The 27,212-nt window shown below is 39.9% G+C and overlaps 2 protein-coding genes across 2 annotated transcripts in view; one reads left to right on the forward strand and one right to left on the reverse strand.

The window, feature by feature from the left end:
- Positions 1–1,989: 1,989 nt before the first annotated feature.
- Positions 1,990–8,228, reverse strand: LOC111234248 (coiled-coil domain-containing protein 80-like). The gene is made up of 12 exons (XM_022762218.1): positions 7,910–8,228; positions 7,737–7,825; positions 7,396–7,569; positions 7,067–7,215; positions 6,344–6,673; positions 5,912–6,152; positions 5,591–5,744; positions 4,569–4,705; positions 4,016–4,164; positions 3,578–3,681; positions 3,176–3,256; positions 1,990–2,551 (listed from the first exon to the last, which is right to left on the reverse strand). Exons 1-12 carry the CDS (start codon positions 8,190–8,192, stop codon positions 2,217–2,219), a joined length of 2,226 nt encoding a protein of 741 aa, XP_022617939.1. The 5' UTR covers positions 8,193–8,228; the 3' UTR covers positions 1,990–2,216.
- Positions 8,229–12,610: 4,382 nt separating this feature from the next.
- LOC111234159 (NAD(P) transhydrogenase, mitochondrial-like) overlaps positions 12,611–27,212 on the forward strand; it is a 34,306-nt gene continuing 19,704 nt past the window's right edge. Inside the window, exons 1-11 of the mRNA XM_022762101.1 lie at positions 12,611–12,693; positions 14,671–14,886; positions 19,465–19,694; positions 20,247–20,464; positions 20,828–20,915; positions 21,052–21,140; positions 21,931–22,118; positions 22,626–22,759; positions 22,923–23,114; positions 25,067–25,220; positions 26,523–26,684. Coding sequence (XP_022617822.1) covers positions 14,733–14,886; positions 19,465–19,694; positions 20,247–20,464; positions 20,828–20,915; positions 21,052–21,140; positions 21,931–22,118; positions 22,626–22,759; positions 22,923–23,114; positions 25,067–25,220; positions 26,523–26,684 — 1,609 coding nt within the window. The 5' untranslated portion in view covers positions 12,611–12,693; positions 14,671–14,732. The remainder of the gene's footprint in view (positions 12,694–14,670; positions 14,887–19,464; positions 19,695–20,246; positions 20,465–20,827; positions 20,916–21,051; positions 21,141–21,930; positions 22,119–22,625; positions 22,760–22,922; positions 23,115–25,066; positions 25,221–26,522; positions 26,685–27,212) is intronic.

The following is a 27,212-nucleotide window of genomic DNA, read 5'->3' on the forward strand; positions in this document are numbered from 1 at the left end:
AATTGCAATTATGCTTCTTGTGTAGCCATTTACTGTATGACTAATTAAAAATAATGAGGTTATCCCTCACATTCTAGAAATAAAGGGTCAATTAACCAAAGTTTATAAGAGCCTCTGACACTAAGAGGAAAGGTCAAGTGACTTTTATCATTTATAAACTCCAGATTGATCAACTGTGCTGCAGCTCATAATGGGTTAAAGGATTTACACAAAGTAAGTGAGAAGAGGATATAAAACATGCCAACTGATAAGAAACAAACCTAAAATGACTGAGTTTAATTTTTGAAGAGTGATGGAGCTTTATTTGTTGTTAAAAGTATGAACATGAAGATTTTTTCCAGATTTTTTTTAGTTTTCATCACCATTAACACAGACCTCAGTTTTGTCTAAATGTAGCTGAAGCTGAAATTTTGGATTATCCATTCTTCCATCCATCCATCTATCCATTGTAATCCTCTCCCAGGATGCACTGGGATCCATCCATCATCCATAATGTGACACAGTCTGAAGTCTCTAATCTGCTTGGCTGCCATTTATTTGGACTGTTGGAGGTACATTACACAAACATGCAAATTTTCACACAGAGACAGTTACACAATTACAGCCAACTTCCCGCTTCTTCTTATTTATTTTTCCTCATTCTTCACCTTTCTCGCTGGTTTTCTATTTAGATTTTTGAAAGTTAAGCCCACTGACTGTAAAGCCACTTATGTGGCAGCATGCACTACATCACAAGTTATTATCTCTCCTTTTTCCTGAAGTATGGATCCTTTTACTTTGCCATCTTTCATCTTTACATTCATGTTCCTCCACTGCCTCAGTTCCTTCACTCTGCTGTAAAGATTTACTCCTGGTCATGTTTTCACTGACTTACCTTCACATTCCACACAACAATGTTAATGTTATCACGATGCCAGATCTTCAGTCTGTCACTTGATATCATACATTGATGATATCAACACTTTCAATATTTGTCATACAGGTGCTGCACATGTTTTAGGACCAATTTAAAAGCAATCTTTACTACAGTTTACAAATCACAAGAGTTAATTTCATTAATTTACATTGAGTGTTTTGGAATCTGCTAAAGTTTAAAGTATAATTTTGCATTTTACAAACTTCCCAAAAGTCTACTTCCCTCTTTGTTACTGTAAAATGCTGCTGATCTCATGGAAACTAACATCCACGCTTATGCATGTGTGGTGTTTGTTGATAATTTTGACACAGATTAATTTTTTCTGAACTGAATCTGCATATTTTCTCATCTTTCAAACATTGCCTTAGAATAGGACATGTTACCACGTCAGGAATATTCAACAATCTTTTTACTGGACCCTGGACTGGTCAAATCTATGTGGGTGGCTTTGAAAAGGGCTTCTAGACTTCATTTTATTTATTTATTTATTTATTTGATGATTTTCCATGTGTTCTAGGGGTACAAAAGGTTCTCTAATCCAACAGTTAGATTTTAGCAACTGTAGATATTCTGGCACCATCATTGCTTACATTCATGATATGTTTTTTTTTTTTTTAATAACAACTGGAAAACTTTGGAGACAAGTTAAATTTTGCTGTTCAAAGAAATGTCCTGGGGCATGCAGAGCCCAACATCAATAACTCATTGTTTTACTGACCCTGAGGTGTCAGCAGACTGCAGCTCTTTAAAAACAGATGTTTAACTCAGAGTTAAAAAACAAACATTTGTTTCATTTAAATGCAGTTTCGATTTCAGCATCACAATGTCTCAACACAGGAACTTTCCATTTGTATTCCTGTACAACTCAGTGAATGTGTTTAAAATAGATTGGACAGATATGTTGCCAAAAAGCACAATCTGCTCGGCCTTGTATGGACATTCTTCCTCTTCCCCTGTTGCTGCGATCAACAAAATAACGGAACACCAGCTTTTCTAAAGAACAGTTGAAGAGTGCACATATGCTTTCATTGAGACTTTCTTGAATGAAACCATTCAACTACTTTCTGCTTCACTTTTCAAATTTATTACTTACAAATAGAGAAGATCCAGCTTATTGTGGTATCCAACAGATGTATCATCATCATTTATTTAGAATTCATTAGTCCTCAAGATGAGTTTTTGAGGTCATTGTTTATTAGTTTTCTCATGTTAAAATCCATGCGTTCATGTATAGTATTTTCCATCTCATCTCAAGGATGTATCTCCACTTCCTCACTCTACTCTTCTTCCTTTTTTCTGATCACTCCTCTGACCCATGATAGAAGTACGTCTCCTCCGTCCTGTCATGATCATAGCTGTGATAGTGTCCCGCCTCGCTACCTCCTCTTCCTCTGTCCTCAGGGCAGTGGATCCCCAATCTCTTCTGCAGCTTTTCCTCCTGGAGGCGAAGCTCCATGGAGTCCACCAGGTCGTAGATGTTGTCCAAGGACCACATGGGGGATGGGAACCACGCCTTGACATCACTGTCCTTCCCCACGATTAGCATGCTGAAGTAGTCCTTACTGATCTTCAGCTGTTCTCTCAGATTGTTCACCATGTCACGGGATAATGGCTCAACCTCACTCTGACTATGACCTAGAAGAAGTGAAGATAATGGAGTGAAAACTAAGCAGTGCACTTCACAGACCATAGCAAAAATGGATCAAACTAAAAAAGGACCACCTAGGAGTTTAACAGTTTCACATTTTGATGATGCACTTTTATTCCTCGACGCCGGAGGCATTATGTTTCTGGGTTGTCTGTCTGTCAGTCCCATTCTCATGAATGGGATAGCTCAGTAAAGCTGTAAGGGGAATTTCTCCAAATTTGGCTCAAACATTCACTTGGACTCAAGGACAAACTGATTAGATTTTAGTGTTCAAAGGTCAAAGGTCACGGGGACCTCATAAAACACGGTTTTGGCCTTGTGAATGCAATATCTCAATAATGCCTTGAGGGAATTTCTTCAAATTTGGTACAAACATTCACTCGGTCTCAAGGATGAACTGATTTGATTTTGGTGGTCAAAGGTCAAGGGAGGGATGTAACCTGAAACTAGTCTGAGAGACAAGACAAAATTGTAATTCTAGTTTAAATGTAGATAAAGCATAATCTTAATGTATTTTCACATTAAAACACACAGTACTGACAATACATTCCAAGTTACTGGTGCCATTATTGTCCCATGTCCCTGGACTGCCCCACATTACTGTCACTCACCATTTAGTGGAAATAACTCCACAGTTCCTGACGCTTTGTCTCCGGTTCCAGTCAGCTTTAACATGGCAAAGTGGCGAATACCTGCAGAAAGACCAAGAATGTGTATTTTAGCAGCAAGAGTAAGGGACATACGGTAATTCAATTCATGGATTCAAATACACAAACAAAAAACCATTACAAGTGAAATAATAAAATGCAGTTCTTAGTTTCTCTTACTGTACATCAAGTACATGTATGACATTATCATATTCATGTATTCATTATGTAATATAATGTTGTCTTTGTTTGCCTTTCCCAGCCCTGAAGGTCAGAGGGGAAAACTGACTCTGTCAAAGCTTTTGCATATTTTACCAAAACCTACAGAACGGACAGAGTGTATTGTTCGTGTGGTGTGTTACTGACCCAGGTGACACTCCTGTCCACTGAGAGCAGAGAGCTGCTGTTGGAAAGAGTAGTCATCCTCAGAGGGAGCAGAGATGAGCAACAGTCTCCTCTTAGACATGAACCTTAACGTCCATAAAAATAGTCAGTCAGGTTTGAAAATTGTGGTGTAGGTCAGTCAAACCTACGTCTGACATGTCTCACTACATAGGAGACCAATAACATTCAAGAATTCAGACTCACCTAGAGGCAATTTTGAATCTCATGTACTCTATTTTTTTATTGAAAGGCTTTTTGAGGCACATTTTTGTGATGATAGCATGCACATATAAATATATCCTAAGCATCAGTCTTTTTTTTAAGAGTACTAATTTGGATTTCATAGTAGCAAAAAAGGCTCCAGACATTGTTGCCTCAAGGATACAAGATAATAATGAGCACTGAATTACAATACTTTACCTAAGCAGGGAATTCTCAGCTCCAGGCTGCTTGTCCTTGGAGCAGACCGGAGGACTCTTCCTCTCTTTTTCTTTTTCTGAGCGCCTTGAGGGAAAGTTGTCAATGTACTCAAACAGAGCAGTGCTTGATGGTGGAGCTTCAAAGACTCTCTGGGGAAAGATAAAAGCTAGTTAGACAATTTAAAGAGTGATATAGGAATCATAAGAGGGAGAAAAGACACACTGAACTCCTATCACCTTGCTGGATTTAGAAATGTGGACAATGAGATGAGTAAAAAAGGAAATACGATCTTTCAATTTTTCAATTGAATGATGCTGGATTCTTAAACAATTTCAAAAATAATTCAAGGATGGACCTTGGAGTTTAAGCGTGTGAAAGAATGGTTTGAACAGTCTTGGCAGAGGAGGTGACAATCCTGCATCTATAAAACTATACAGCTTCCAGGTGTGAGCTTGTGTAAAAGTGGTGCTGAAAAGGAGCATAAATTCTCACCTGTATTCAAGTAAAAGGACAGAAAAAGCAGAAAACAATGGGGGAAAAAAAAGGTTCTCACATTGGGCTTGATGTCGTAGTCTGTGACTGTCATGGAAAAGAGGTCAGAGGACGAGAGGCCGAGCTCTGCTCTCAACAGGGAGGTCAGGCCTGAATCCAAGAACTGCTCTGATAGGTCACTGAGTGGACGCTCTGATTCTAAAACACACACACACACATACATATTAATATATAAATGAACGTGTGTACATATAGACCTACAGTGGAGGGAGCGGACACAATGACAGGAACAAATGGAACCCAGTACAATCACAGCAAGACTAACTATGATACCCAAAATATCCTTCTTGCTGTCTGTCTGTCTCAGCTTACTACTGTCAGTCTGCCACTTTGGTGTATATCTCAACAATGACTGGATAGATTATGATGACCTTTTACACATTCATGGGTCCCAGATAATGCTAATGAATTTGGTGATCCTCTGACTACTCCTCTAGCGCCAACATGAGGTTGACATTTGTGGTTTTTGAGCAAAATGTCTTGACAGCTATTGGACGGATTGCCATAAAATTCGATTCACACATTTATGTGTACCTTCAGGATGAATTGTAAGGGCCTTGGTGGTCCCTGACTTTTCCTCTTCCAAAAACAGTTTACATCCCCATGGGTCACAGTTGTAGTTTGTGTTTTGTTGCAAATTAGCAAATGTCTTGGAAGTCAGAAGTACCCACCACATATAAACACAGCACAACAACAAATGTTGGCAGTTAGAGAGCAGTGTGCAGCAGATTTTTTTCAAAAGAATTGAAGTAAAGAGGATGAAGCATGAAACACACCAGTATGACCCTTGCTACAACAAATGCAGGAGTGAAGAAATTAATTTCCAGACTGCTGTACAATGGAACCATGGAAGCCACATTTGCCTTAGTAAAAAGTACAGTGCGTTCCTTTGATAACATCTGCATGACATTTTCTGATTACTTGAATCACCCCTAGAGAGAACCTAACCAAATGTTTTAGATGCAAATGTTCAAACATACAACATCATTCACACACACACACAAATGTACAAACACTTCCTACCGAGCTGGTGGTGTTGCAGCGTGAGCGTGGCGTCACTGCCTTCCACAATGGTTGCCACAGTGATCTTCCTGATTGCGAGGTCACAGTGATGCTTCTCGTTCTCTTCTTTCTGCTGGATGTAAAGTGATGCGTCTCTGCTGGGCGTCGAGATCAGCTAGTACCAGGACGACACACAAACATACACTTCAATCAGACGTGGTAGTGGGAAGGCGCTGATTATGTACGGATATATCTTCAAAGTTCAGTGTTTTGCACGCATTTGGAATGTGGATGCCACTGTAAATCAATAGACAGGAGGAAAAAGAGAGAGAAAGTTCTCACCATCAATCTTCTTGTTCCCTTTAAATTGTCCAAAAGCTCCTTCAAGGCTGTTTTATCCTTCTCGCTGGCCTCTCTGTTGGACTTTTTCCCTCTTCCTTTTCCTTTCTTTCCTTTTTTCCCTTTGCCCTTTTTCTTAGAGCTCTGTTTCTCCTGTGTGTCGTCCTTTACATTCTTCTCTGTGGTATCCTCACTTGTTTTCCCTCCATGTCTTTTCTTTCCTTCTTCCACAGCGGAGTCAGGCCTGCAATGCAATACAAAATGTTTACTTTGATGTTCATCCAGCACTGTCTGTCTGGCGTGGAGGGATGAGGAGGCATGACGTACCAGATGGGAATACAAAATCTAAGCACATTTTCAGTTAAATCAATCAAAACATTCACGCTCTTCCCTTTATGTTTTGACAAAAACAAAAAAAAAAAGGAAAGACGGCACCTGTGTTTCTTTACTTGTTTGTTGCTCCTTGACACAGGTGGAGAACTGTGCGCTTTCTCTTTTTCCTGTCTGTTAGAAGTCACCTGACCGCCGCTGCTCGAGTCTTTTCCCCCCGTGGGCCCCACAGCAGGCACCTTGCGAATAACAAACCTCGACCGTCCACTCAGTATGTCCTGGACCTTACTCTTCAAGGCAGCTTTTTTGTCCAGAGGAGGTTTTCTTTGTAATGCCACCACAGAAGTCACATTTGCTCGCCTCTGAGGGCTCAGCACCATCGTCTTCTTCATCTTTTTCCTTTTCACCACAACCTTCTTTTTAGTGGTTTTACACCTGAATTAAAAAGAAAAAAAAATACCTTGATCTAAATTGTCATAAAGAAACCATTAATTCACATCGTAGTGCAGGGTCACTTGGATAACGCACATTAACATCTTAGATGGTAGATGTGACAGAACAGAACATTTTTCTTTGCACATGATGAAGCTAAATGCTAAATATTATGAGCAGCTTAACAAGAATCACTAACAACAGCTCTTAGAAATGGAAGAAGGATTGTCCAAAACTCATATTTTCCAAGCTTGGACATGTTTATGGTTTTGCTCACTTTTTTCATATTGTTTTACATTTATTTAGTAAGTAGATGTAAAGTGGACTGAATGACCTTATAAAAGCACTCGTTAGTTCTCTATTAGTACAGCTAAGAGCATAGTGGTATAATGGAACCTCAAGTTGGATCCTTTTCTTGTCATTTTCTCCAGCTTCCTCATGGGGAACTGATCTATGAGCTCCAAAATGGCCTCAACGCGGACCGGATAGGGGAACCGCTCACTGACCCGTAGGTTCTTCTTCAGAACCAGCATGGTGAACCCTTGCTCCTGAAACAATTGTTGTTGAATGGAAAGCACAAGTCAAGAGCAGGTAAATCACAATGGAAGAAACGCATTCTTCTTCTTTAAACAATCTCAAAAGGCAGTGAATTATTTATACCTTGTAAGATATGTACTTTTAAGATATATATATATATATATATACTTTAGAGGCATACTGGTTACCTGGCTGGTAAGATCCAGGTAGTGCAGCAGTTTGGTAACTGTGTCCGGGTCCAGACTCTCTACTGTTGCTTCACCTTGGAAAGTTGTTTTCTGGATCCGACCTTCCATCATGGCGTTCTGGATGATGGTGATGATGAATGTGTCTCTTTCTGCTAGACGGCAGTGCAGCCCTTTCTGGGAGACCAAAAGGAGAAAGAAAAAGAAAGAGAGTTACAGAAAACATAGGACAAAAACTATTTTGAGTGAAATTCCGATGTGTTATTTTCCCAAATTAAATAAAACATCAGATTCTAAATCAATATGGTGTATGTGTGTAAAGACTAAATGAGTAAGTGCAGTACCTGCTCCATGTCTTCCAGCTGATTCTCCATCATACGCAGATAGTGGTCATTGTGTGATGAGGCTGTTATCACCCACAGCCGCTTTTTACCTAGAGCGGAGAAGGGGGGTGTAGTTACTGTAAGTAGCCAGACAGACAAATACATGCATCAGCTGATCAGTTTATTTCTCTTGCCTGCAAATTCAGCCAGGAAATCCAGCTCCGGAGCCAGGCTTGATGATGACCCCACGAGTCCTCTGTTGTCTCCATGTTCTCCATTTTCATCCAACCCCAGTCCCTGCTCGATTCCTGGAGGGAGGTCTGAATAGTCTCCCCAGTCCTTTACATTAGGGTCCAACTGATCCTTGGGCTTGTTACGCCCGATGCCCGGCCAGGCGGCAAGAAAACTCAGATAGCTGAGGCTCCACAAGGCAACAAACAACAACAGATGTGAGTGTGAGGTATAGAAATTACACATCCTTACTGACACGGCTTGACACGGTTTGTTTATATATCAGCTGGAACTGGTTAGCATCACACAAATCCTCCACACATTTGTGTAGTGCTGTGTCATAGGCAGCAATGTTGCATCTGAAACAGGCAAGATGGATCCACCAGCTGTTTAAAAGAGTTAAAAACTCCCCAGCTGAGAAACTTCCATACTTTGAATGCAAATTCAAAACTCCACTGAAGGCTGATGCATTCTGTAAAAAAAAAACAAAAAAAACAGGTGGACCGAATCAGGAATGAATCTCAAAGATAAAAGTATAGCAAAGAGAGGAGTGATGGTAACCCCTCTCACCAGCAGCGAGAGACTGACTGGGGAGACTTTGCTCTGCTTGCACACAGACACACACTCCTGGTTCACATTATACCCCAGGCTTGTTAACAGGAAACTCCTGGAATTTTCTGTGACTTCAAAGCATTTTCTTGCTCAAAAATCTCTCTCTCTCTCCATGTCCCTCTCTTTCTCTCTCTCTCACACACACACACACACACACACACAAACACATACACACACACACACACACACACACACATATTTTCTGTGTGTGGCACTGTTTTGTTCCACAGCTGTCTGTTTTGCTGTCCATTATCAGCAGAAAAACAATCACTCACATATATACTCCCATACAGGTTCATATGCGTACACACATTCAGAATCACCCTCATTGTTGCATAACATTAGCAGGGTAGTAGGGGCAGAGTGAGGGCAACTGCCCTGCTCTGTCTTTGATCAAGAGGCTGAATCCCTACCTGCCTCTTGGGTGAAGCTGACCCAGAGCTCTGACCTCACCAGTGTCAGGGGAGTGAAGAGATAATAGCTCTGCAAAGATCAATAAAATATAGAATTACTTGCATTATTACACTAGATTTGATCATTTTGATTTTAAAATCTGTCACTGTCCATCAGGGGCTGGCAATGTCCTGAGTAAAATGAGTTATAATATACTGCAGGGTGCTGCAGACATGGAGGGAAAAAAAGTAGTCAAAAAAAAGTGAGAATAAGGGAATAAAAGTGGAAGCTTAAAGTTAGAGCAGCGGTTCAGCCTAAAGCCATTTGTTCAAGAGGAGCTAAAGGTTTTAAATGAAAGGAAATGGCAGCAACCATAAATAAACCTGACAGCTTAACAGACAGCGCAGTCTGAAAAAGTTTACACCAGTTCAAAAGATGTGAATCTGAGTCAAATGTGCCCACCAGTGAGTGAACCCTGACAACTGTCTGCCAGGAAGACTCCTACAACCACGTGTCATATATTTACATTGCACCTTGAATTCAGTTGAATTCAATTCACAATAAAATAGTATAAACGTGAATTAGATTTTATAATTAAATGAATGACTTGAGCACTTGACTTGAAACACAAAGTAATACGAAGCAAAACATGAGGAGAACATGAGGAGTCAAGAGCAGCATTTATTGAGAATCAGATTACAAAGTGGGTTCTAATAAAAATTTATACAAGAATGGGATTTGATTCATGATCCTACAGTTTACTGCTTTTTGATGTAAACGCAGGATCTCTCACCATAAGTCCAATGTTTTATGTCCTTTGATATATAAACATCTTTGCAGTTTGCAGCCATAAAATACTTGACAAGAACTTGGATCAAATGAAAAGATGTTTTGTGTGTGATATAATAGAGGGTTAATGAATCCACGTTTAAGATAGGCTCTCTTGTTTTTACTGTGTCATAAAAATCAGGTGTCCATAAAATTAGGTTGCATTCTGGTGGCAGATTTAAAATTAATATTCCTCATTGTCATTCACAGTCCTTCATTTTCCAAACAGTAACATGGAAAACAAACATGGCCTGGAAGAGGAGGAGGATAGTTTTGAGAATGAAAGGTGGATATGCAACATCTGATAACATCGTAAACATGTGCTACACACAGCAAGATACAGCATATAGTTACTTAAAATTAACTGAAAAGAGTGATTTTTAATGGGCAATAAAGGCAGAAGTATTCCTCTGCATGCATCCTGACCTTAGAACTACATATGTGTCGGTTAAATTCAGAGCTTTATTGTCAGTGAAGAAGAAGAAGAAATGGAAAGAGAATATCAGGGAAAAAAGAAAATCAAAGAAGTGCAAGCAAAGCCAATTCAATTAAAAGAACTATCTTTAGGGTGAAACGCTTCAATGAGAACCAGGCGTAGCGACAATGCATTCCACTCTCTGAGCCTGATAAAGAGAAACAGATGATCAGTGTGTGAGAGAGAGTATATCTACTGTATACAATATATACAATACTGTAAGTGAAAGCACGTGCTAGTGCAGAGTGAATAGATATGCTGAATATGAGATAAACAAAGACAGACAAAGCAGTTATTGCTGTTGTTTCCTTGTACACGTGTCAAAACAGGTTGTGTCCCAGTTTTCGTTTTTCATGAACAGGAAACCCATCGACCTTCCATGTGTCTTTATTAGCACAGAAGCACAGATGCAATTTCTCCCTCAAAGCACTAAATTCATAGGACATCATCACATCACTGGAGGAATGAGGCAACATGCACGTGCTGTCATAGTTCTGCAAACACATCTTGGGAATAGGGTGGAGGGAACAGACTTCACTTCAGTTACCTCATATCATACTTCACTGGTATTCTGACCTAATATTACTTCCATAAGGGAAGTAATTAGAAGTAAGGGATCCAAGTTATTGTCAAGTATTTTATGGCTGCAAACTGCAAAGATGTTTATATATCAAAGGCCATAAAACATTGGACTTATGGTGAGAGACCCTGCATTTACATTAAAAAGCAGTAAATTGTAGGATCATGAATCAAATCCCATTCTTGTATAAACTTTATTAGAACCCACTTTGTATTCTGATTCTCATCAAATGCTGCTCTTGACTCCTCATGTTCTCCTCATGTTTTGCTTCGTATTTCTTTGTATTTCAAGTCAAGTACTCGAGTCATTCATTTAGTTATAAAATCTAATTCACGTTTATTCTATTTTCTATACAAGACACATGTGGTTGTAGGAGGGATAAGTATGTTTTCCTGGCAGACAGTTGTCAGGGTTCACTCACTGGTGGGCACATTTGACTCAGATTCACATCTTTTGAACTGGTGTAAACTTTTTCAGACTGCGCTGTCTGTTAAGCTGTCAGGTTTATTTATGGTTGCTGCCATTTCCTTTCATTTAAAACCTTTAGCTCCTCTTGAACAAATGGCTTTAGGCTGAACTGCTGCTCTAACTCTTAAGCTTAGTTCCATAAGGGAAGTAGTGTTAGCTACCGGCCTGGTGCTGGGCTGCAAGCTAGCTGGCAGGGGGAGGCAGCATTGTTTATGTCTTAGTCCTTTGCTCTTATGAGCAAACCATCAAAATGGCTTAACTATTGGCTCCAGTCTGTCATTTAATAGTCATTTGACTTATAAGATATTGAGACACTATAGACATAATCCTTTATGGCAGTATTACTGCAATCTGTTCTTTTTGTAAATAAATGAGTTGCAACATGATGACTTTATTAATTATTTGTAAATTATTTGATCATGGAATCAATTATAGTTGACTAATGTATGTAAACTTAGAAAACCTTAGAAAATTAGAAACTTACAAGTCATAGGTGCGCTCTGCTACTTAAAAAATAGCACTACACTCCTTGTTGTGAATATATATTAATGGTTTTTCAACGCAAACAATGATGCGACTAAACCAAATCATTTTGTGTACAATTAACCAATATGTATTAAAGTCTTAAAGAAAACGAAACACTTAGATAGATATATGACAGACAGACAGACAGACAGACAGACAGACAGACAGACAGACAGACAGACAGACAGACAGACAGACAGATAGATAGATAGATAGATAGATAGATAGATAGATAGATAGATAGATAGATAGATAGATAGATAGATAGATAGATAGATAGATATTATCCCACAGTACGTTGGTGGATTACAAATAGTAAACGGGTGACCCTCAGTGGGAGTATATAGAACTGCATCTTCCGTATGGTTTACTTTCGAGACGCCATTTCTGAACCTACTACAGTACAGTCATAGACTGTATAAAGTATATATAATGTTGTACAATATATAAATGTACTAAATCATTAACATCTTTATCAGTGTGCATGGATGTGTATGCAGTTCTGTTTAGAAATCTACTTATGCATATGCTTCAAACTGATTTTTAACACAAGTTTGTACCGAAATTAAGTGACAATTCGGTTGAGTGTATAAAATATGAACATAAATGTTATAATGTTATTGTCAATTAACAAAATGTTGATGTAACTTTCATTGAGCGATATATATATTTATATACACACATTTTTTTAATGGCTTTTGTCATGTCCCGTTGGTCAGGCACAGCCAGCACATCAGAAGTCATCGGATATCCTCTGATGCTTCTCATATGATCCAGCAATATTGAACACCAGCGGCTTCTGCAGACATCTTCCGGGTCGACAGAAAGTTCGCCTGTGCTGCACAGAGCCAGGACTGTCTGCAAAGGTCAGTCGACTTACCTGCCGCTAACTTTTCCACTCTCACTTTTCACCACGCATTTGTTTCGCTTTGCATTTCTGTGCCTGTGTAGGGAGCTTTTTGAGTCATACGTCGCTTTCATGCACGAAACAGATATGGGTTAGCCGCCAGCTAGCGCGCTAGTTAGCTCATTGTAGCTTTTTCCCTTCCCACCACCACCATCGCCGCTGCCACCACCACCACCACCACCACCGCCCCGCTAGATTTCACAGGGAGTGGAGACAAAAAGAGAGAAGTGGTGCTCGCCTGGATAATAACCATGTTGATCTCTGACTCATAGAGAAACGGCACCGTGCACTGGTTCACTAACAACACACTAAATCCGTCAGTTTTACGCCTCAGGTTCTCATGTTGCTGCATGGAGGCTACTGGTTTAAACGAAAACATTTGTTTTTATTCACAGCCAGGGGTGTATGAGAGGTGTTCAAGTCCTGACCCGGGTTTAATCCGGCACTTTTCAAGACAAAGACAAAGATGATCGTGTTCATCCTTTTTTCTTATAAGCTAACGTCAGCAAAATGTTAGCTGAATCTCAGTGATTCATAATTTGATGACGTGTTAGCTTGAGTGTTTTTTAATGACAGGTCAGATATGATAAAACAACACACACAGGCCGTAATGTGACTGTTAATCCCGTCTGCTCTTAACGTAGCTCGTTTTTGTGGTTCTCATCAGTCATCAGTTAAAGTAGTGTCAATGAATCGCTAGTTAGTCAACAGTTTTCACTTCAGGGTGCAGAATTGTTGCTTTTCTTAGTTTCTTTTCTATGATAATAAAGACAATATATTTGGGTTTTGGATTGTTAGTTGCACAAATAAAATTGAAGATATCAACTTGGACACTGGTAAAAAAAATTTGATGGGCATTTTTCCACAATGTTTTGTAATTATGGTCCAAAATTATTAATCAACTAATCCAAAATATAATCAGCAAACACAACTGACAATCTACTTCCAAAATGCTTATAGATCAGAACTTTTCTCTGTGCTTTGATTGTATGACTTTTATTAGATGTAATGATATATTGATTAGAGCTGCAGTGATTAGCTGATCAACAGAGAATGGATTGGAGTTTTAATGGTCAGTTATTGCTGAAAATTGAAAAATGCCAGTCACAAGTTCAGAAGAACCCAAAACCCCAAAATATTCAGTTTACATCAAAATAGAAAAGAGAAAAGCAGGACATTCTCATATCGGAAGCTGGTACCAGCAAATGACAGGCATTTTTACTTGATGAATGACTTGAGTTAATGTGTTTATTACTCTAAGTTTTTATTTGGTTTGGACTCTTGAACACAGGGGTGAGGGCACACAGAATGACAGAGTGGAGTCTATTGCCAGTTAATTCTAGTCTAAACCCTACTATGCCAGCCAAGCTATCCCAGTCTATCCCAGTTCCATTATCTCCCTTTTAAGTAAACATGTAGTCGTTCATGCATGTTTGCCGCCTCAGAGTCATTCAGTGGGCTGCAGTTTAAAGAGGTGACTGTGGTTGTACATGATTTTGTGAATATACAGACGTGACCCATTTTTTTCTTTCCAAAATTATCCTTGCAGAAAATGGGTCAGAAATAAACGTATGCTTGTATGATGACAAAAACCTAGGACAGAATCATAATGTGAACCCAGCAGCCAGAATATATTGGATTTAGGTACAAATGCATGTAGGAATGTTTTATCAGTGAATGTGACCTGTTGCATAAACAAAGGTTGTGGTCTTGTGCTTGTTCTACAAGTGAACAGGTAGCGACATATTTCTGTGGAACTTTTTCAAATGTAAGTGTGAGCAGTTAGCTGATAATGCTGGGAAAAAGTAGTGACATCATCTTATTTTCACTTTCATACTTTCATCTTCCTGTTATTCTTCTTTACCCATAACCCCCCTCCCCCTCTCTGTTTGTTGGTGCCCTTATCTCTCACCTGTCTCTCATGTCTCTTCCTCAGGAGGGGTGCTGCCTGTCCTTTAGAGCTCCTCCTGGTGTGTGAGTGTCGGGTGTGTGTGCACCATGGCGAGCCTCCTACGTGTAGTGGCGGCCAGCTGCTCAGCCCCTGTGTTCAGCGGAGTTTCCTGTATGAAGCTGCAGAGCAGCCGTACAATAAAATCATCATGCATTCGTTTTTTCAGGACCCATCAAGCCCTTGGACGATGTGCCAGTCCAGGTAAGATGCTACACATACACAGAGATTTTACAGGGGCATGTGTAACAAGAATAATTTACAGAAAGCATTTAATTCTACAGTCAGTGCAAAAACTGCAGAAAACTGAGATTTGTTGATTAGAAAGGATGAATCAACTCAATGTTCTTGCAATGAAGGAGCTCCACTGAGGTCACTGACTTTACTGTATCACATTATCCATAAAAAACATGTGTCTTGTATGCACAGCATAGAGAGAAAGCATAGAGGTTGTGACGGTGACTGGCTGTCCCAGTGTCACTGCAACCGTTAAATCTTCTCCAGCCATCCCTGAGCAAATAAAACTCATATACTAATAAGGTGTCAGTGCTTTGGGCATTTGATTTTTTTGACAGCATGCCTACGCTGGTAGACAAGCTAAGATAATGAGGTTAGCAATAGCATCTTAATTGTACAGGTACCATATGTAAATGATGTATGTAGGGATTGTTCACATTGGATAGCTCTCTTTCCTCTTCTAATGGTTGTGTCACTCACTACATTCCGTTCAACCATGAACTGATTAGTAGAGCAATATAAAATTAATCTAAAACCATTTTGATGATGAATTAATCACTTAATTCACTACTTATGTCCCTTTATATAGCTCCTTCTTTCTTAGGTGTATGTCACACCAGCCGCAGACAATAGATAATACTTTTAAAGCTAACTGAGAGCAGTGTGCTGGAACTCAATCAGAAAATATTTATACACTGTAGACTCTTAGATAATATGTGGATGGCCTGAAAACTCTGAAGTTGGCAGGACGACCCAGTTCTATGTCAGCAAATTATTGTTAGCCTGAGCATTTCTAACCTAGATGTAAGTGTTTCAATGCAGTACAAACTGCTGCAGTACAAAACTGCATAATTGCGTACTACATACAGCACAGTATACATGCATTTAGATTCAGAATCAGTATATTTTATGGTAGAAGTGCTGTACGTAAACAAGATCGTAATTGGATGGTGTAATTCAGGCTGATTTTCCTCCTCCTTTAAAACATTTGAAACCCAAGTTTATAGAGACATGTTTTACTACTGATAGCAGCGTGAAAGCAATGCCACCTGTAGCTTCTGGTTGCTTTCTCATACACCTGTGTATCAGGTGCAGGTGTCGCCTACTCATTACATAAACATAGACAGAGGTTTTCAGTAAAAATTGAAAAAGACAGACATTATGCTTTCATTGGCCTTTGCAACTGGTGAGACAAATCTGTCATTCTCATGTAATTATACTGTAGAGCTACCATTCATTCATTCTTTTTCTCTGCATGCTCACTCCTTTTTAAGGTTTGCACATTGTAGAAGTTAATCCACTGTTTAGGCAAAATAGAGATGAATAAAACCAAACAGGGGAAAATCCTGTTTCTCCTTAACTCCATACATTAGCTTTTTCCCTTTAACTCTTAGAAGTCTATTTTAATGGTCAGTGTTGCCACCTTCATTTGCTCTGAGCTCCAAGGTCACATTCAGGATAATGCAGGCCTCAGGCATTATTCTGCATTTTTCCATGACCTCACTCTATACCCACTAACCAGACAGAAGGTCTCTCTCTCTGTCTCTCTCTCTCTCTCTCTCTCTCTCTGTCTCTCTGTCTCTCTCTGTCTCTGTATGTGTGTGCGCGTGTGCACGTGCGTGTGTGTGTACTGCGAAAGCCAGTGCCAGCTGGTTGCAGGTGCTTCATGTCTGTGCATGCTGGGTTCATGCTTGTGCCAATGTCCCTCTATCTCTGTGTAGTCCAGTGTTAAAGGGGTGCTGGTGACCTGTTTCACTTTGACTAGATTGACTACATTCCTACAGTTCAGTTGGCTCCAGAAACAGCTGGCAGGGTCTATTCTGGACACACAAGTATCAGCTTACAATCTGTCAGAGAAGTAGAGGAGAGGTAACACCACACGCACTTATGCTTTGACCTCTGGGGAGCCTATAGATGTGCAGTATAGACTGAGGCCGCACGTTGATGTGAGGGTGCATTTGTGAACTGAGTGACACTGTGCTTTATATATGGACAGTTGCTAGCATTACCATCTTAGATGCACTTGTTTATGGAACTAGTATTGTTAAATGAATACACTAATTTTGCTTCTTGGTTAGCAGATGCTACCTATGTAGATCTGTCTCTTTTTACATTGTGAAAGAGACACAGCAGCCTCAGTGGGCGTGCAAACTGAAAACAGGGCCCTCGGGGTTTGGTTGCTTCAGGTGCTGGTGAGACAGATAAATACAATCTATCTCGGGGAGGCAAGTTTAAGTCATACATCCAGGAGTTGGAAGGCTTATCAGACTCAAAAACATGGGTTAATACTGTAAGGAAAGATTATACAACTGAAAGATATTACAGAATCATTTATACCTTGCTGTGTCAACAGAGAACAACAACTTCCACTGAAATTGAATGTGGGGACTAAATTTTTTCCACATTGTCCTAATGGCATAGCTTTGAAATTACATTGTTCAGTTGATTTTTATTTTTGGGTCTTTCTTACCTAAACACGTTGTGGGTACCCATGAGGCCTCAGTGCTTGAAGGGCCCAGTAGGCCAGTGCTTCACTTGTGGCTCTGGTTTGGGGGCAGATACCCAGCTTGGAACTGGGCTCAGCCAACAACTGGCTCAGGTAACTTCTTGGAAAAACTTAATAAGAAGAATTTAACAAAATCCTACAGAGAGACTCTTTACATGTGACCCTTAGAGTTTTGTTGTTAAGTACACTGAAGTTCACACACTTATGACGCTTATCTTTAATCAAGATGGTGAGTTTTAAGGGTTATCATATCACCTCTACTATGAGATCACTCACAGCACTTAAAAGTCAAATATGTAAAGTCTAAACAAGGTAATGCTCACTAGCCTTCTCAGCCTATAGTGGTGGATGGATGTGTCTACTTGTGTCCTCATTCTGAACATAATTTTTGTTCAGAAATCCGATGGCCACGGGATAGGCTGCCAGTCTCTCTCTCTTTAATCTCTGAGTCTCAAGATGATTGCTACCTGACTGCAAAATGTGTTGGTAGAAACAACAGTATACCAGCAGTGCAACGTGGCCACTCTTGGTTTATAGACTTTCAAAAATCAAATGGACAGCTGGAAACAGTTTTTTTTTTTTTTTTTTTAGTTTTTCAGGTGCTGTGGAGTTTTTTTGTAAAATAGAAGTTATTAGAGGACAGGTCACGAAAGCAGGGTTAGAGGAACGGCAGCCTGTCAGAGGCGCTAGTGTTTATATATAGACGAGGAGACAGTGGGAAAGGGCTGCAGTGGAATTTTCCGTAGGAGCCAACACAACATGTGACCTGCCTGTTGCTTGAACACCAGACACGAATAAGACCACTAAAATGATTTTCAGCCACTTTATTCTGTTTTTGTCTTAGTCATTCTCACATTGGTTACTCATTAGTCTCCTGTGTTTCTTTCCTTTACCAATGTCATTCTCATTTTAAGCTCCCCTCTTGTTCGTACAGTTTTGGAACGGCTGTGCTTTGAATAGCAAAAATCTTGGACAACAAAGCAAAGCTGTCTGGATCCACAGTGAAAACATTTGTCTGTGTTTTAATTTCTCATTTTAGAATATAAATGGGCCGTGTGACTTTAAATAAAGACAAGTTTGACAGTGATTTACAGTATTTCCCTGGTGAGATGCCCTTCAATACCGTATCCCGTCCTGCAGTGCCCTTAGATGAAAAAGTCTGCTGACTCTGACTGTTGAAACTTTTGATTCAGTGTGAAATGTTCACACATTAGGGAATGGATTACCATGATATTTAGTTCAGACATTCATAGCGCCGCTATCAGGCTAAAATGCTTTGAATGACCAAATACCTGCAAAACTAATGACATTTTCATCAGCCTCTGATTAGCAACGTATAGAAACTATTATTAATAATTAAACTGGTGAAAAGCTTCAGAGAGGGTAGCATGGCTGTAGATGGTAATGTTGTTACAGCACACTGAGTGACCTTGACTACTGCATATTCTGTATTTATGGTAAACTCAGTTTGAACTCCACTCACGGTCATTTGCTGAGGTAATTTCTCCTTGAAGCTGCAGTGGTATCTGCCTGAAAGAGTATTTTTCTTGTGTTGTTTTGATCTTAATGATGATTTTTTTTTCTTCTTGAACTGTCCTCTTCTTAAATCATGAGCTCTAACTTGTGAAAGAGAGAAAGTGATCAGTCATACATATATCTGCAATGATCCATTCAGTCAACAAAATAGCTGTATCCTGTGTGTTTTTTGTGTAACTGTTGTTTGGAAACACATTGTGCACATTTCTTTCATCCTCATATCTGTGTTTTTTTTTGTTAAACTGAGAAAACTGAGAAAACATTGTGAAATACTTTGTGAAAAAACTTTTGGAAAAAGCTTAATCTGCTTTGGTCTCTGTAGCCTGTTGGTTTTAAAAACCATTTCCCCATAATAGGTTTCAACAAGGCCAGAAATAACAGTTCATTATCCTGGCATGGGTGACTCTGTCGTCATTAAGGAATGAAATGTGCATAAATGAATTCATACAACAGCTGTTGCTTATCTCACATACTCCTGTATTGTTTCTCTTTGTCTCCTCCAGGTATTCCATACAAACAACTCACAGTCGGCGTTCCCAAAGAAATTTTCCAGAGTGAACGTCGTGTGGCGCTGTCTCCCGCTGGTGTGCAGGCGCTCATCAAACAGGGTTTCAATGTCATTGTGGAGTCTGGAGCCGGAGAGCCTTCTAAGTTCGCTGATGAACAGTACACCCAGGCTGGAGCAACAATTAAAGACATTAAAGATGTCTTGGCGTCTGACGTGGTGGTTAAGGTAGGATTAAAGTGAGGTGGGGGGGGGGTATTTAATAGTTCGTCAAGTCCAGAGAGGGGGAGGAGGAAGGTATAAGAAGAGTTAATGAGGGATAAAGGATGGAACAGGGTGGGCCAGTCAGTGTTTTGAACATGGCAGCAGCTTTTTGTACCTAATGTGCATTTTGTGGTGTTGGTGCTGCAGGAAGAGGGGGAATGACGGAGCATGGGAATGTGGGAGAGAGCCAGTGCTCCTAGGCTAAAACAACAAGTAACTGTGAAGTATGTCTTTACTTAGACACGGTAGTTTAGGCAGAAAAATGGAGAGGGAAGAGTAGGGAAGAATATGAAAAGCAGGCTGACACGTGCAGGGATTTTTATTCTTATCAAACATTTCCAGGTGTGTGAATGAATGAATGAAAGAAGTGTAGATTTGAGTAGTAAAAGAGGTTTTAAGTTGTCATGAGTGTACTTGATGTGCTTAGAGGGTAAGGTTGAAGGATGAATATATTGCTTTTCTTCTCATGTTGTCCCTGTCCACTTATCTTCTCCGACCATATTTTTCTGCTTCCAGGTCCGTGCTCCCACTTTCAACCCGGCTTTGGGTGTCCATGAGGTGGAGATGATGAAGGAAGCAGCCACTTTAATCAGCTTCATCTACCCAGCTCAGAACCCTGAGTTGATGGACATGCTGTCCCAGAAGAAAGCCACTGTCCTGGCTATGGACCAGGTTCCGCGAGTCACCATCGCTCAGGGTTACGACGCACTGAGCTCCATGGCAAACATTGCAGGGTTTGTACATGGTGCCTTCAGGTGTTGACTGTTTTTATGAGAAGGGTCAACTTGAAAGATTCACTGATATGATCGTATGTACGGTGTATGTTTATACTCTATATTGATATACTGTTCATATTTAAAATACCCTTCAAATATAAAAAGCAAGCAATGTGGCAATAGTTGGGACGACTTCTTGCTTAAAAGACTTGTAGCATTGGCTAGCTAGTTAGTTAACTTGGCTGGCTTTGTTCTCAGCCGTCTATCATTAACAGTTTGGTAATGTCTTAATTGGACATGTTTAAGCACATGAAAGAACAGTTCATAATTAGATTTATTTTGATTGATCATTTCCTGTGTTGGTGTCCTCTGTAATTTTAGGTACAAGGCAGTTGTGCTGGCAGCCAACAGCTTCGGCCGCTTTTTCACTGGACAAATCACAGCAGCTGGGAAAGTGCCACCTGCAAAGGTGCGTAGTAGTATGAGTGCGTGTGTTTCTTTAAGTGTTATCCAAAGTGTGAATGTGTGTGTGTATGCCAGTTTTAACTTTGAACAGGCCACGTGGCTGTATTGTCATCCCATCCCATATATGTGTTTTTGAATAGGTGCTGATCATTGGAGGTGGTGTGGCTGGATTGGCAGCTGCTGGAAGTGCCAGAGCCATGGGGGCCATTGTCAGAGGATTTGATACCAGGTTTGTTTTTGATATGATATGTATAAATTACAAATTAAATGAATACTGATTGTATTTCAACACAGGTGCAGAGTAAGATGAAATTATTTGTCTTGTTCACCAGCTGATATGGTCAGTTTTGTCATGAAAAAGTCTGAGGTGGTAATGTAAGAGTAACAACAGTAATGGGATGTGATATGTGTGGATTTGATTTGTCAGTGAAAAACACATTGCGGCTCCTGTGGCTTCTTCACAATAAATGTAAAATAAGGAAATAAATAAATAAATGTTTTGTCAGCTGAATGCTTTTTATTGTGAAGCAGCAGCGCCATTAAATCTTCAGTTTGCATTAGCAGTAACGTAATATGGTGTGAAGAGAACAGTGAACAGTGAGGCAGTTATGAATGAGATAAAATTACACTGTATTTCATGCATGCCTCATTTCCTGTAAATCCCTTCTGTGTGTGGCGGACTCTGCCACTAACAATGCATATTATTATATAGAGAGGTTTCTCATGATTTCTGAAGGTAAATACAATAAATTAGAATTGTACAAAAAAAAATGCTGTCTGCAAGAAAATCTTTACTTTAACTGTTTATATACTGAACCTTTCAGGTGTATGCATCTTAAGGCATCCTGCCATATAGTACAGTTATGTATTCGGTTTTAAGGACAAACAATTGCATTACCAGTTTAGAGAATGGAAATTTTGAATATGCACATGTGTGTGTTCTCATGTTCTATCAGAGATATTTTCCCTCTTGCCTGACAAAGAAATCACCTCTGACACCTCATCTCCCCCTCTCCCAGAGCTGCAGCTTTGGAGCAGTTTAAATCTCTGGGCGCAGAGCCGCTGGAGGTGGACATTAAGGAGTCAGGAGAGGGCCAGGGAGGCTACGCCAAGGAAATGTCTAAAGAGTTCATAGAGGCAGAGATGAAGCTGTTTGCCAAACAGTGTCAGGAGGTGGACATTGTCATCAGCACAGCTCTAATCCCTGGTATGCACAGAAGCACAAACTCAGGCACAACATAAACGCTGACTCTAAATTTATAAAGTGAAGGACACGTTTCCATGATAGACTGTGCTTAAACTCAAGGCCATGTAAATAGCTTTCCCCCCTGGTCGTGGAATATCTGGAATGTCACAGAATATGAGACATGTATTCTGGGCAAGTAGTCAGAGAATTTAGAAATAAAAAAGGACAAGTCACGGAATATTGAACATTAAAAATAATTTTACCGGAATGTACCAGAACATATTTTATAACAGCTTCATTTTTGTTCCGTTACTCTGGGTTTCTGTTTCTGTACATGGCCACAGTGAGCTCAGCTGTTGTGAATGTTAGTCGCTTGGTAGGCCATAATGTGGCCTGGAGGTCTGTGTATATTTGTAGCTTTTTCACCACATTTCTACACAGATTTTTAGGCATTTGATTTGAACCTTAATGTATAGTAAATGTGACAAGTCGTGCCTTGATGTCTGTGTGTCCATTTTAACATTGCAGGTAGGCGGGCACCCATCCTGATCACCAAACCAATGGTAGAGAGCATGAAAGATGGCTCAGTGGTGGTGGACCTGGCTGCTGAGGCTGGAGGAAACATTGAGACCACAGTGCCTGGCGAGCTGTCGGTACACAAGGTCAGTGCACATACTGCCCACACTTGCTCATGTTCATACCAAATCTAATAGGTGTTTTTTGCTTTGTGTTGATTGTCTTTTGAGGATATCACACATCATCTGTCATTGGTTTTCCCTTCCAGTTTGGTGCAACACCACAAAACTTCTTTTTTCTTTCTTTTAGGGAGTGACCCATATCGGCTTCACAGACCTGCCCAGCCGTTTGCCAACACAGTCCAGCACTCTCTACTCCAACAACATCACTAAGCTGATGAGGGCTGTCAGCCCTGGCAAGGAGAACTTTTACCTGGACGTCAAGGATTTGTTCGACTATGGGACCATGGATCACGTTGTCAGAGGATCCGTCGTCATGCAGGTACGAGGTCTCATGTGGCCAGCTGTCAAACCAACAAGCGTGTATGTGCGCAGCTGAGATTTCCCACAAATTTCATGCAGTCATATAGAAAATCATTGAAAATGCCTTGTGGGTCTCTGCCACAGTCACTAGATGTCACCCTAAGGACACATAATTCCCTTCTTACTCGTATCTACTTGCAGCATGTCTACAGTTCCCTATGGAGTCATTTCTCCTCAGTAGACCATGCAGCAGCATGGTTTTCTGTCTTTATGATTTTACTGAAACAAAGCCCTTGATTTAGCCTTTCAAGTGGAAATATTAAGTCACTTATAAATTGGTTATAAAAATGTTTCAGACAATAAAATTCTTTAATTGCAGCAAATAAAATTACATTATAAAGAGTACGACTCAGGGTAAATCTGGCATAATCTACTCCTCAGAACTTTATTCTACTTTTCAATCATTGGCATTATTTTATTATCACTTTTGATATAGCATTGGGTTATTTAATGAATTTATTTTAATTTGGTCTGTTCAGCTGTGGCTAATGAAGGAGTTATTGTCATGTCATTAGGACTGAAGCTTATTTTGTCCATCCAATTAATTAATTGTTATCCAGGGTAGCTGCCAGTCCACTCTTCTTCTGCATTGTGTCATATGAAGTTTAGCAGATTACGTTTCTCACCTTCCTACGCTGAACAGCTCCCCTCCTTTTTTCCCTTAGTTTAGAAGTGGTGTCGCACAAGTTCATTTTTCAGCTGTAAAATGTCCTCGGTACAGATTGTGGTCACAGATCTGCAATAACCAAATTATGGTTATTGCAGATCTGTTAAGTAAATTTATGTTAATGTAAAAATAAACAAATTTGATAACAAATATGTTCTGAGATTTTTTTTAACTCTTTAATATGAATGTCAGGATCAGCCTCAAAAATCTTTTAACTGTCTGACTCTATTGTTAGTTACAGAGGTGTAGCATCTTTATTTAGTGTGTGTGAGGCAGTGAAGCTCCACCACCACCGCTACTGTAGATGTGGCTTTATTTCTTTAATATCCATGTCAGTAACGCTGAGCGAAATGGTTCAAATTTGACACAAACATTCACTTGGACTCAAGGATGAACAGATTAGATTTTTGTAGTCAAAGGTAAAGGCTGGTTTCTGATTGGTTGGTTTGTAGCAATTTGTCAAAGGTCAAGGTCACGGTGACCTCAAAATATGATTTTGCCCTTGTGAACGCAGCATCTCTGGAGCTCCTTAAGGGAGTCTATTCAAATTTGGCACAAATGTTCACTTGGACTCAAGGACAAACTGATCAGATTTTGGTGGTGAAAGGTCAAAGGTCAAGGTCATTGTTACCACATAAAATACGTCTTTAGCCATAACTCAAAAATTCACACAATTATGACAAAGTTTTACACAAATGGTTAATACTTTATATGACTCTTGATGAACACGGATGTAACCTGTAATTAGTGTGAGTGGTGGAGGCATACAACCGAGAGGCAGTAATTATATTTTATTTATTTATTTATTTATAAATGATTTGCTCTAATCAGTCGCAGTCAAGCTATGTTCAATTTTTCAATTTTTCAAGTAAACACAGAGTGCAGATAGTATTTTGACCCATATCTGATCACAGCAGTGATCTTATAAAGCTTATAAATGATGCTGAAATACAGATATTAGTTACGGTACCCACTGATCATTAGTTTGCTTTCTTTGATCTTGACAGCATAGTCTAATGTTTCACAGATTTACTAATGCAGCAGAGGTCTTTGCCGAGAATCGGGTAATGAGATCAGGGAATAAAGGCAGACCTCAAATCACTTCTTTAGAAATGTCATTTGATATTGTTGATATCACAAAGTAATGGCTGCCCTCATTGACCATTCATCTCTTCTCTACAAGGTAAAGGTTCCCTCTTTCTACCTTTCACATTGTACCATTTTCTATTTATTGTCACTTTCAGAATGGAAAGAACCTGTTCCCTGCTCCTCAGCCTAACAATTTGCCAACTGCAGCTCCTCCTAAACCCAAGTCTGTCCAGGAACTGGAGGCACAGAAGGCCGCACAAGTCTCCCCCTTCAGGGCTACACTCACCACTGCTAGCGTGTACACTGGAGGTCAGTTGTTGCCATTAAAACTGAATGTGCCATTAAATTTAGATTTTCTGGTTAAGTAGAAAAATCAGGACAATGCTAAGTCTGAGTAAATTGGGTCTTAAGGGATGCTGAGGTCCAGCCATAAGGTGAAGGTTAATAATCAGCTTTTTAGGTCACTGCAGGAATGTGCACAGGAGGTGAGAAGTGACAGAGATTACAAACACACACACACACACACACACACACACACACACACACACACACACAGACACCCTGTTAGTGTCAGGAAGTGTGCATTGTAAAAACAGTGTCACACTGAGTGTTTGTTTGATGTAGTGCTGTAGTGAGTGGTTCCCATGGTGCCACACAGCCCTCTGTGTAAGTGCACCACATGCAGTTAATATGGTTCACACATTGTTTAGGTGCTGGAGTAGTTTCCTACTTAACACCACCACACAGCTACTGATGTTAACTGCTCTGTTTTTAAAGAGTGAGAACTTGGTTAGTGCTGGTTACATGCTTATTAGCCTGGCATGTAACATAGTCATTTTAATATTTTTGTATTGACTGTCATGGACACAGACAAGTTCTGTTGCCGCAACAGTTAGTCTGGTGAAGAAAGGTCGTTACACGACAGCAGTGTCACAAATTTAGTCAGACAAACTTCTCTTTGACTGATAACTGTACATGTGAGTTCAACTAACAGGAAATAAGGACAACATGGGTGGTCAGATGCCGACCACATCTAACAGTCAACCAGATGGGTTTAGAGTTAAGGAACTTTATTTCTAGAGATTAATCGAGGGGGGTTGAATGAAGATAACAGCATAGAAAAATAACCCCAAAAAAACATATATACATATATATGTGTGTGTGTGTTTATATCCATATATATTTATGGTTATATACATATATCTTTTCCCAAAATAACATTTATTTTTCTGACTTCCCTGTAGTCATTTTGTGAAGTATTGGCTAGTTCATGTCTTCCAGCCTCTAGACATGGACAAATCTATGGGAGGCAAAAAAATTGGGAACCACTTTACCACTTGAATAGCAAGGTCCTTTCGTGTTTTATATTCTTATCCTAAAACCCACTGTTTTTATTTCCTCCTTGGGGAGAAAGGCAGACTCTATGCGCATGGCTTATATGACAAGTCCAGAAAATTGAGTGAATGCCACAGATGAAATCTGTTAGTTTGAGCGGTTATTCATCTCAGTAACTTGCATATTATTGAAACAAAATCTTTCCCTAGTTGCTAAAATAACTCCCCTTTACTTTCTTTAACTATGTCTCCGTCTCTCTCTCTCTCTCTGTGCCAGGTGTTGCCACCCTGCTGGGTCTGGGTCTCTCGGCTCCTAACGCCGCTTTCACTCAGATGGTCACCACCTTCGGCCTTGCTGGGATCGTTGGATACCACACAGTGTGGGGGGTCACTCCTGCTCTGCACTCTCCACTCATGTCTGTCACCAACGCCATCTCAGGTTAGTTGTGTTTAATAGGGCTGGGTAGTGGTGCTGATCTCCTGATTCGATTTGATTATATCAGATAAATACCAATGGTGCATAAAACGCATCATAAAATGTATCCTGGGAATTTAGATTTCATCTGTATTCAACAAGTGAAAGAAGACATCAGCCTGAGATCTGCAGACGGCTGGTTAACTAGTGATGACTGAATAAAATAGAATCCACACACTCAACATCCACAACTTTGTCTCTTATAGCCAGGGATAATGTCTCTTCAACAAACACAAATAGGACTAAGGTCAGTGTCTTTTTTTTCAGTCTCTCCCTCTCGTAGAAGTGATCTCTACATCTCTACAAAATAACCAGAGTCAGCTAACTATCCTGAAACATGACAGTCCGGTAAACTGCAGCAGGTCCACATAGACTACAGTTATTCACTTCACAGTTTACAGGCCTGTCGTGATTCAAAGTCACTAATATAGTCAGCTGTCATCTATGTAATCTTTTAACTTAAAATAACCTTTCTGAACATTTTAGTATCAT

The sequence above is a fragment of the Seriola dumerili genome, unplaced genomic scaffold (genome assembly GCF_002260705.1).
Source record: "Seriola dumerili isolate Sdu_G_001 unplaced genomic scaffold, Sdu_1.0 BDQW01000442.1, whole genome shotgun sequence".
Taxonomy (NCBI): Eukaryota; Metazoa; Chordata; class Actinopteri; order Carangiformes; family Carangidae; genus Seriola; species Seriola dumerili.

Bases quoted from the DNA above. Each gene is read 5' to 3' on its own strand.
- LOC111234248 (XM_022762218.1), bottom strand. From the start codon at position 8,192: ATGTGTAATTTCTATACCTCACACTCACATCTGTTGTTGTTTGTTGCC. The intron at 7,570-7,736 runs GTACTGCACTTA...TTGGTCTCCCAG, and splicing joins AGCTGGAAGACATGGAGCAG to AAAGGGCTGCACTGCCGTCT. The intron at 5,745-5,911 runs GTGAGAACTTTC...TCCTGGTACTAG, and splicing joins AGGGAACAAGAAGATTGATG to CTGATCTCGACGCCCAGCAG.